The sequence below is a fragment of the Crocodylus siamensis genome, chromosome 1 (genome assembly GCF_052110815.1).
Source record: "Crocodylus siamensis isolate JL-2025a chromosome 1, ASM5211081v1, whole genome shotgun sequence".
In the NCBI taxonomy this organism is placed as follows: Eukaryota; Metazoa; Chordata; order Crocodylia; family Crocodylidae; genus Crocodylus; species Crocodylus siamensis.
In genome coordinates, this window is record NC_143395.1 from 425209586 (window position 1) to 425220903 (window position 11318).

At 48.6% G+C, this 11318-nt stretch overlaps 1 protein-coding gene across 1 annotated transcript in view; it reads left to right on the plus strand.

Moving 5' to 3' along the window:
* The window catches only part of LOC149875738 (nuclear GTPase SLIP-GC-like), a 62766-nt gene extending 59223 nt beyond the window's left edge, over window positions 1-3543 (plus strand). Inside the window, exons 16-19 of the mRNA XM_090031134.1 lie at window positions 104-212; window positions 1314-1450; window positions 2145-2235; window positions 3136-3543. Coding sequence (XP_089887260.1) covers window positions 104-212; window positions 1314-1450; window positions 2145-2235; window positions 3136-3203 — 405 coding nt within the window. The 3' untranslated portion in view covers window positions 3204-3543. The remainder of the gene's footprint in view (window positions 1-103; window positions 213-1313; window positions 1451-2144; window positions 2236-3135) is intronic.
* The last annotated feature ends 7775 nt before the right edge of the window (window positions 3544-11318 follow it).

Genomic DNA, 11318 nt, shown 5'->3' on the forward strand with positions numbered 1-11318 from the left:
TACAGCAAAGAAATTAAATCAGGGTGAGATAATAGTGGGATGGTAATGGCAATACTGGTAATGAACCTGAGAAATGGTAAATAATTTACATTGATTCTTGCAGACAAATGTCATCCTGAATGCTCTTGACAGCAAAATCCTTAAAGGGAAGGCAGTAGTCTACCAGTCCCTTCCACTCTCCATCCAGGACGATCTCAAACAATATTATGAAGGTAGGCCTGAGCCATGCAGTTGTACTGCAGTTTCCCTTGTAAATTTGTCTTCTGGCCCCTTGAAATGATTCTCCAAACTGGTGGAACAACTTGCTTGAGTATTTTGTTGCCTTCTCCTGGGATCAGTGACAAGAACTGTCTGAGCTGGCACTTGTCACTATGGCACTAGTAAAGCAAGGGAAAGCATGTAAATTAACGTCTTTGGTGACCTGGGTGTGGTCAGGTTGGTCCAGGTCAAAGGGGAGAGATGGCCACATCCCAAAGGCCACTGATGTAATCAGTCCCGTTATTGACTCCTTGTTCCTTCTGCTTTGAGCCAGTTCTGACCCCCCGGGCATTTAGACTACACACTCCCCTGGAAACTGGGAAATAGATGCATCCAGGCTATTCTGGGGCTGGGGGTGGTCTGAGGATGTAAATGAGGAATCATAGGATCATAAAGAAGTCGGGCTGGAAGGGATGTTAGAAATCATTGGGTGCGGATGGGTATGCTTGTTCACATTCTAATTAGAACTCAGTGGACTTAATTAATTGAGTCTGCTCTGTGTTCTACTTAAAATGCTCCAGCATCACCTCACAGGTGTATGTGATGAGGGTCAGCATGGGGCTGGCTGCAAGGTAGGTAGCTGGATGTCAGTATATCTTTCTTGTTCATGTGTAGAGGTATTTCAGGAGGTTTTGGCCTGCTAGGAGGAGGGCCAGATGCACTGGGCTTTGGCAGGGTGGAAATAGGAGGATCCTTTTAGCGAGGAGACTTCAGATCTGCTACAAATCAACTCCTGCTCAGCAATACATTGCCATGCTGAGTGACTGCACTGCCCTGAGGCAGAGAAGACCCCTCGTGGTGAGGACTATGGCAAGGGGTAGGCACAGGGAAGTCACTGGTCTTGAGGAATGGGAGAGACCCTCTTCTCCAGGGCAGCAGTGCGACTCCTTTCTCCTACAGTGAGTACAGGGTTGCTAGAAGAGCCAGTCGGCTCCCTCAAAACGGGTTCACCACTACAGTTGGCTGCAATTATTTTCCACACCTGATCCCCAGTCCCCACTCCAAATCCATCTCAGACTCACACAGTATTGTGACGTTTCCTACATTTGCAACAGCGGCTGGACGTGTAAGAGGGACAAACACCTATTGGAGGATGCAGACTATCATTGAGGAGGGTGTTGACAAAGAAGTGAACAGTGGGATGTTTGAACGGGCAGCAAAGACAATGAAGGATGAGTTTCAGAAGCTGAAGGTGAGTGGTGCTTTTCCTTTCTCCTGTGGGCCCCAATGTATGGGGTAGGTGGCACTTCCATGCACAGTACAGTATCCAGACAGGGCAGCTCTGAGTGCACCCCCGTGTTGCAGACTCTGTGGGCCCCTGCACCTTTACGTGGCCAGGGCAGAATCGCAGACGGTGCAAGTGCCACAGTCTTCAATCATGCACATGTGTACGCTTCATTTTCATGTGCAAGGTGAAGTAGGATTTAGTCCTTTGTGCTTTGCCCTGTTTTCCTTCCAAAAGATAGACAGGAGGTGAAATCCTCCTTATTACTAGCTTCAGTGTTTCAGGTGTTTTTGCTACCTGTGTAAAGAACATCTCATCTACCTCCTCTCCCTGATGTGGTGGTCTGTCATGTGCTAATGTGACTTAGCTATTTGCAACTAAATTTAATGTGCATTTGTGTGTCCATGCCTAAATCACCTTAATGCACCTTAAGCAAAGGTGCATTAAGTCTACACGGGTAGACATGCCCAGTCAATAATAGGTCCGTATAGGTGTAAGTGACTGACCCTTTGATTAAAGCTTCACAATTTAGTGTAGACTACACCAGAAAGAGGAGCCCATGGCTCCCCTTTCATTAGCTGGGCTGGCTCTGGAGCTAACAAGATGGAAAGCCTCTGAGATCCGTTCCATGCTCAGGTGCTGTGCACTGTGCTTGCTGCAGGAGGGGATTACAAGGACGCTGCAGATGGACTTTTCCAACATGTTGAAACTCGCCTTTTCTCATAGGGAAGAGCTTGCCAAAAGACTTCCAGGTAAAAATTTGAAATCTTGCAGGATGTGTGGGGGTGATCTTCAGCTCCCTCTCTGTCTCCTGATTGAATGAAACATATCAAGGGACCTACTGGCTCATGTCGGGGATAGATGCAATACTGCTGACTGGCACCTATTGGATTGGGTCCTGAAGTGACGTTTGGGTGTAAATTGGCTTTTAAGTGCAAGGAACTGAGTCCTGGCCTCGGTTAATACACATTGCATGGAGCTAGTGTGGGGGACAAACATGGTTCCCCTTCCCCCACCCCAACCCCAGCACAGGGCTGGGTGGCTCAGGGGGCTCGATGGGGGAAAAGCTTTAGATCTTAGCTGTTCCTATGCCTGTGCCCTCCCAAGAAGGGGTCTTGCAGAACAGCAGACTGGAGACCACCTGTAGAGATTGTGTGGGCCCAGTGCCTCTCCCTTGCTTCCGTCATGGAGCAGCCGCAGACAGGTGCAGGAAGGATGCTGGCAATGCTGCAGCCTGAGCTGTGTAAGGCCACAGCTTAAATCTTCCCCAGGGGGGATCACAGCCTGGACCTCAACCATAAAATAGGAATAGTGATGCTGTACCTACTTCTGTCAAGTAACTTAGTGAGTGCTGAGCACTCATCCAAGAATGAAAAATATATTAATAAAAGCTGAGGAAAGCATATTAAGACTTGACCGGGCAAACCACTTAAAAACATGCTTAACATTTAAACACACAGTTAAGTGTTAAACTGGGGTCCCAAGGTGCAGTTGTAGCTGAATAAAATGCGAAGAGATTTTAAGTTTGCCTATCATTTCAAGTTGCTTCAGAAGATAATACTACCGTTCTCGGTGCATAATGATTGATATCAAATTATTTAAAAAAAATAAAGGTGATTAAATGTGTGTTAATTTGCTGCTGTTTTTTACAGACTTGCAGAATGAATACAAGGAGATCATGTTCATTCACAATACCATTCAACTACCTGGAAAAGCTTAAAAAATCACTGAAGTTTTTTCTTTTTTTAAAATTAAACTGTTGAAGGCTTTTTTCTTTTACTTGGCTAGAGTGGTGATGAATTTCTACTAATTGCTAAAGAGCTTGTAACTGGAAAATTTCAAACAAATGTTATAGTACCTGTATCTGCTGCTCTGCTTAATCAATACTACAGTCTCTTCTATCACAGCTCTACTCTAAAGTCAGGAAAGGTAAAAATGCCAATGCGCTAAATAGATTTGTAGTACCTGTTAGTAGTTTGGGGAGTAATAATAGTAATTTTGTGCTTGTTTTTATTCAGAAAAGATTTTGTTCCTGGTTCATATATCAATAAAAGCGAAGTTTGTTGTGGAGTTAATTCTGTTGTCAAATGTAGACGTCAATACAGATGAAGTAACAGAAGTAAAACTGCTTGGGAAATGATTTTCCTGTAAAATTTTGAAAAAGAATATTTTTAAAAAAATCAGGTTTTCCTAGAAAAAATTGCCAAAAGAACAAAATATTTTCAGTTTGGAGGTTCCTGGATCTATATGAAAGCCTGAAAGCATTCTGCAAAAAAGGGAGAGTACCTGCTTAAATTGGTATGTTATTGGGACGACTTTCAGTGACAGTTTGTAATGTGCTCTGAAAGGAATATGTTCATTGAAAACCTGGGCAACTTCGTAGGAGGAAGGGGAAACCCTGTGTCTAAGGCAAAAACCTGAAGGAGCCCCAAGTTCGATTCACTCCTATGCTAGAGACTATAGGAAATTTGTTTCCCTGATGTCCTGTGCATACGATTCATTGAAAAGACCCTCTGACCTGGGCTTGGAGGAGAATCAAAGCTAAGCTAGTTTACCTGCCATGGGCCATGTTTTCAAGCCAAGGCTAAGGTTTAACTCTGCGTGGAGCCTGCCCATTTGTGCTGATAGCTCTCCAGTGATTGCCAAATATTCAAATAGTCTTGGGATCAAAGGGCTTGAGGTCTTCCCATGGTCTCCCTGTTGCACGAGAGAAAGGACCTTCTAAAGGGGGCAGCTGCCACATTATGGTGGAGCGTGGAGAGGTCTACAGCAGCCCCTCTTCCTGATGGGGCTTGGGGAAGTGGAGTCTATGCTGAGGGGGGTTGTGGCAGGGGATTGGGGTATGCAGATGCCCTCCACTATCTCTGAGGAGGTTTCCAAGGGGGCATGGGCAGGGATGGGGAGCTTGCCAGAAAGGGTCTGTGGTAATGCCAACCTCATCCTCATCAAAAATCAAGAGACAAAGTGGGGGGCAAAGGGAAGGGGTGGGGGGGGCAGATCGAGGCCCCCACAGTGAGGGAGAGAGGGAGGCAGGGGCAGGGGCTGGGGTGAATGGGACCCCAGGGCTGGGGTGGGTCATGTGACAGAGTTATGGGTGGCTCATCCAAGAACATGGGGGGAGGGGCTCCCTGCTGCTGTGTGCACCCTTGGAAAGGCATGGAGGGCATGTGCCCCCAAGGTTTCTGCATAGGACAGAGGCAGGCTGTCCGCTGCGGGCTGGAGCTCTGCGCACTGCTGCCTTTGTCCTGGGAGCTGCATGCTGGCTGCGCCACACGTCCCCTACCCACCCGGTGATGGGAGGCACAACATGATGTCACCTGGCTCCAGGGTGAGCAGCGGCAGGAACCGTTTGTCCCCTCTGCGCCTCTGGATGAGCTGCCCATGGCTTTGTCACATGACCTGCCCAAGCCCCAGGTCTTGAAGAGAACAACAGAGGACATAAAGGCATTGGGTTTCATATCACTAGAGGACAGAGGACAGAGTAGCAGAAAACAGGAATGTCCGCTATGATGGCCGCCCTAGACTCAGCATCCTCCACGTTGTGATGGAGGTTGGCAGTGATGTGGTCACCTGTAGCTTGAGGGACAGTTTGTGCTGAAGTGTGGGGGGGGAAGGGAGTGCTACCATGTGGGGGCTGTTTTGGAGGGAGAATGACCAGCAAATTAAGGGGAGAACGCCTCACATCTGGGGTGGTGTCGAGGGGGTGGGAGACTGTTTGCGTTTTGCTGGGGAGTGTCAGCCATGGCATTGGGGGTTCTCCCCACACTTTGGTAGGGAACATGGGGCTGTGGGGGCAGCCTCTACTTGACACTGGTGGTCACCGTCCTTCTTGTGAGGCAGCTCGGGGCTCGGCGGTGAGGAGGGAGGCAGCCACATTGTGAGGTAGCTTGGGGATAAGTGTGAGGGAAGATGGCCACCTGCTCCTGGAAGGGGAGATTGAGGTTGGGTGGTGGGGGGACAATATCCCTCTGTGTGGGGGAGAGTTTGTAGCTGGGGTCAATGTGGGGGTCTCCACCACCCTTTAGTGCAGAGGGACTGAGCTCAGGGGATGGCAGCCTCTAGTTAAGAGGAAGTCAGCCACAGGAGACTAAAAATGGGCTGCAACAGGGAGCCAGCAGTTCATCTCATCAAACAGGATCAGACTCATAATGGCAGCTGGGCAATTAAAGAAGAGGGTGAGATTAGAAATGCTAGCCAAGGAGCAGGCGGCAGGGAGGTAGAAAGGAGCTGTCAGTTAATTCAGATTAGAATAACCCCTGGGGGCCAGGGTGAAATGGTCATGGTCATGGTCTGCAGGGGATAATGGGAGGAGCGAGATAAGGGCTTGCTTGTGTAGCCCAGGTAACTCAGGTATTAGGCCTGTGCGACTAGGGAGCTATTCAATTCAGATTCAGCTGATTCAGAAGCCAGAGTTTCAATTCAGAGATCTGAATCATTTTCCTGATTCAATTCAGCCGAATCACTTCAGAAGATTCAGAGCCGATTCGGTGATTCGGCCATAGAGTATAATGGGGAATCAAGGAAATATCTATAACTTGAGGTGCAGTTTCCCCCAACCCCTGCACCTATCTCCTTGAAACTTGGTAGGCTTTGTGGACTCAGCAGGGGCCACTACCCCTGCAATTTTCATCATGCTGTGCCTTAACACACACACAATGTCGCCTGTCATGAGTGTTGCTTGTCAGCAGTTTGAGATGCAGATTCCCAGAATCTCCTGTACATCTCCCTTGAAACTTGGCAGACTTTGTGGCCTCAGTAAGAGCTACCACCTCTGCAGTTTTCAACCCACTGTGGCTTCACACACACATGACATGAGTTTTGCTTTCAGGTGCAGTTTCCCAGAAACCCCTGCATGTATCACCTTGAAACTTGGCACTGTTCATGCTCTCAGTAGAGGATACCACCCTTGCAAGTTTCTCATGAATCAGTGAAAAGACAACAAAGTTAGATATTTCACTGATTCCCCTTTATACCCCATGACTGAATCGCCGAATCTTTTCCGTACCTTTTTCGAATCAATTTGAAAGCGCCAATTTGGAAAGCCTAAAGTTTCCATTGATTCAGTTCAGATTCATAGATTCAGCCTCCAAATCATCCAAATCATCTCCAAATCTGAATCGTGACCCAAATATATACTCCCCTTCTCCAATTGAAGGGGATTCTTAGCTGGCAGGTGTGCTGTGGAGGAACTGCAGATCTCTCAGTTTCCTTTCATCCCCACAGAACCAGGCCAGGCCAGTCAGGGGACTTAACTATGTACAACTTTATTTACATTAACTTATCACAAGGAAAAGAAACATGGATATAAACATATGTACTATATATATATATGATATCTAAACAAATAACATAAACAATACACATACACTCTAGGTAAATGCTATAAAACCTTATACCAGCGCTCCAGATACAGGTAAGTATCTGAGCTGAAACAAATAGCCCCTAAAATAAACATCGGTAGCCAACAGACAAACTATAGACAGGTATGGGTGCATGATAAATAAGCCACAAATAAATACAAATAAACAACAGGTGAAATAATACCAACAGGGGGTCCCAGCAGAGCCCTAGGACTCTACTCATCTACTAATTTACAAACACAAGAGTTCACAAAATATAGTTTCATAGTTGGTAGGGTCACGAGGGATCTGAGGAGATCATCTAGTCCGATCCCCTGCCATGGCAGGAAAGAGTACTGGGGTCAAATGACCCCAGCAAGATGTTCATCTAACCTCCTCTTAAAGCCCCCCAGGGTAGGGGCCAGCACCACTTCTCTTGGAAGTTGGTTCCAGACCCTAGCCGCCCTGACCGTGAAGTCACACCTCCTGATATCTAGCCTAGATCTACCCTCTGCCAGCGTGTGACTGTTATTCCTGGTCACTCCTGGAGGTGCTCGGGGGAACAGGGACTCCCCCAATGCCTGCTGATCCCCCCTGACTAGTTTGTAACAGGCCACGAGATCCCCCTCAGCCTTCTCTTCTGGAGGCTGAACAGGTTCAGGTCCTGTCACCTCTCCTCGTAGGGCCTGCCCTGCTGCCCCCGACCATGCAAGTGGCCTCCTCTGGACCCTCTCCATGCTGTCCACATCCCTCCTGAAGTGTGGCGCCCAGAACTGGACACAGTACTCCAGCTGCGGCCTGACCAGTGCCACACAGAGGGGGAGGATCACCTCCCTGGCCCTGCTCGAGATGCATCTGTGGATGCAGGACAAGGTGCGGTTGGTCTTCCTGACCGCGTCCCCATGCTGCTGGCCCATGTTCATCTTGGCATCAATGATAGTTCCTAGATTCTTTTCCGCCTCTTCCCTGATGAGAAGGGAGTTCCCCAGCCTGTAGGTATGACGTCACACCACTTATGGCACAAGAACCCCAAAGATAAACTTAATCCTATGGCAAAACCCCAATGTCCCTGGGCTTTTTCCTAGCCCTACAAGGAAACTGGTAACTTTAGAGGGGCCCTCCCAGTGGGACCTCCACATTCAGGAGCCCTTAGCTAACCAGGGGAGACTCCCCTCCCCTGTGGGAATCCTCTTTTCCCTGCAGCTCATGGCTCCCAGGCCTGGCGGGTGGCCCTTGTCCTCTGCACCAGGCTGCTCTCTCACCTGTGGTGGGCTTTGGGGAAGTCACCGTACCCTGGAACAGGGCTCCACTATTCAGGGCTTCTGGGGCCTCTGGCTTGGCCGTCTGCTGGCTCAGTAGCTCAATCACCATCTGGCTCCCTGGAGTCAACCTTTTGCTAGGGGTCGGAGGTCTGGGCTGCCTTGTGCAGCACCAGGGTAGGACCGCTCCCAGACCCTCCGTGCAGTGCCTCGCGCACCGAGTTCCCAGCCTCGTTCTGGGGGTTGAGGACCCGAGCCACCCAAGAACTCCAAAGGTCCTACTCTGTGCACCGGCCTCAGCCTGTGCACGGTGTCTCTGGCCACATGCCAGAGGTTGCAGTCCCGAGCTGCCTCACACACCTCCCAGGGCCTGGACGCCGTGTGCCATGCTGCACACCGAGAGCCTAGCTGCTGGAGCTGTCCACCATTCCCCAGGGATGGGCGCTTCTGCGCTACTGCTTCACCCTGCTGAGCAGCTCCCTTCCCCTCTTCTAAGCCCCGCTCTTCTCTGCCCCAGATGTGTTCCCCTCATGCTGGGCACGCAGCTCCTTTCTTACACTCCAGGGCTCTGCTGCTGAAAACTTCCGGACCTGAGTGTCACAGTCTTCACTCAGGAAAGGGACATGACTTAACTCCTCTTGCTGCCTCCTGATCAGTGGATGGGTTCCACCAATCAAAACAGCAAGTTTTCAAGCCTGGGACTCAACCCAAGCTCCCAAAGGCAGGCTTGCTACACTTGGAAGCAGGGGAAGGAGGAATGGAAAGCAGAGTAGAGTGGTGCACAGCCACAGGAGAAAGCCCTATGGGGGAACTGAGCCCTCTGGCATGGAGGGGGAAGAGTCAGGATCCGAAGGAACCCCATGGGGGACTGGACTTTTGGGAGCAGGCCAGGGAGAAGCCCAGGGGTGGCTGTCCCTGGCGGGCTTCATTTGTCCTTCTAGACTGGCTCCTTTTACTGCCAGCCATAGGACTGCCTGACCCAGGGCTGTATGCTAACTTTTTGCAGCCTGAAGCAGTTGCCCAGGATGTTAAGGCAGGAGCTGGATTTTCAGTTTGTTTCCTAACTGGAGGGCCAGGAAGGGACCTGAAAAGCAAAGGTTTTGAGGTACCTGCCATGCCTGAGAGGCATGGAGAGGCTGGAGCCTGCCGTAGGGTAAGACCACACTGCAAAAATTAGCCAATGGAGGCAGGAACTAAGGCCAGGGCCCAGTGTCTGAGAATAGCGGTGATCAGACCATGACTTAGTGCCCAATAGGAAAAGGACTTGAAAATATAAGCGCCTGAAGGAGCAAGGTATTGGACTTGGGGCCAAGATCCCCTTAAAATGATTGATTGTTGACACCTGCAAGGCATGGGTATTGCTGTGGGGAAGGTTGTTGGCCAAAAATACAGCCTTTAAGGAATTGGGTGTTAAGATAAGAAGGAAAAAAATCGTAGGACTTGGAGCAGTGAGTCCCCTGGCAGCCTGGGCAGCCTCCCAGCATTTATTTGAGAAACAGCAAAGGCATGGCAGGAAGGTGAGGGAGAAGGGCTATTCCCATTTTACAGATGAGGAATGGTCTTGGTCTGCATCTAGGAATACAGACACAAAGAAGTCATCGAAGATCTCAGCTTAGTCATCCCCCCGTCACCAATTGCCCTAGTTTGTCCTGTCATGATCCTATACTACCCTGTGCCTTCCTTTGTCTTCCTATATACCTGAAGAAGGACTTTTTGTTGTCCTTAATTTTTGTTGCCAGGCTAAGTTATAATATCAGTGAGTGTCTCTTCAAAAAGCATGTCAGTGGGTGAAAAGCTTGTTAGAAGAGCTTCTTCTCCTTGGCTTAATCCCTGCGGATGGCACTCCAGACCTTGGGGGTAGAGGTATATGTGTGATTTGAGTGCAAGGTTCCTGCTCAGTCCATGAAGGTGGATCTAGATTAGGAGTCACACAGTTCTACTACATCTGCCTCATTGTGAAGGACTGAACCCAAGCCCTCTAAAGTGAAATGATATTGAATTCTTCATTGCAAGTTTGATCAGACCACCCTGAGAGGCACAGAAATTACTGATGCACTAAACAGCTGCTCCCAGGTTCAGGATGTAGTTGGGCCTGATTCTCCCTGTTCTTCTATTTGGAGGTAAATACAGGGTGACACTCACTTTTGCCAGCTCTCGAAACTCACTTAAGAGCTCTTTGAGACCCAAGCTCCTAGAAGCACCTCAGAATTTCATTTAAACTAGTGGAAGCACTGTTTCTAGCTCTTATGCTGACAGAGAATAGCCTGAAATTGGGTTGTGAATGCAGTAGAAGAGCTCCAAATTCAAAGACACAAAAAACAACTATGATTTCTTTTTGCTTCTGAAGCACTTGATTTTCTTGCATTTTTAATTAGCAAAATAGGGAGGAGTCTGGCATGAAATCAATTGTGGTGTAGGCTTCAGTTTCATTTCTCCTGCTCCAAGAAATAGAAAAGCAGCAACTGCCAAGAAGCCGGTCATTTTGAAGAGGTGCAGTACTTCTGGTATGTGTATTTTTTTCGTGTAAAATTGGTAACTTCTATGCCCTTTTGGGTAATAAGAGCTGGCTTCTGGCCACATTCTGGTAGTTTAGTTTAGAAATAATTGATAGTTTCTTACCTGTTTGAAGTTGTGAGGATGCAGGCATGCTCAGAGCTGTGATCCACTGCCCCAGGTGTGAAGCAAATGCAAGTTTGGGGCTGCATTAACAAAAGTCTTGTATTTGAGACCCTGCAGGTGATAGGATCACTCTGCTTGGGGCTGCTTTGGCCTTAGCTGGAGTACTGCACCTAGTTCTGAGCTCCCTATTTTAAGAAGGAGGAACAAAAACTACTGAGTTTCCAGGGGTGACTGGCAAAGATGCTGAAGAGGGGAAAGGCTGAAAGAAGTAGGTAACATGATAGCAGATTTCAAGCATGTATCTTTAAGCAAAGAAAAGAAAAGAAAAAACCCCTCCTAACTGTAAGAAGCACAGCAGAGTGGAGCCAGCTGCTCAGAGAATGTCCTTCCTTTGGAGGTTGCCAAGCAGAGGCTGGATGGACAACTGAGAAGAGCTAGGAACAGCTTGACCTGCATCTCTGCAGGGGTTGGACTGAAAGACCCTCAAGGGTCTTTCCTACTCTAAGGGCATGTGTAAATGACACAGGATCCTAGGGCACAACTTTGAGGAGGGGTTGAAATGGCAGGCTGTTTACCTTTTGAAGGGATTGATTAATTGGAGATGACAAAGAATGATAT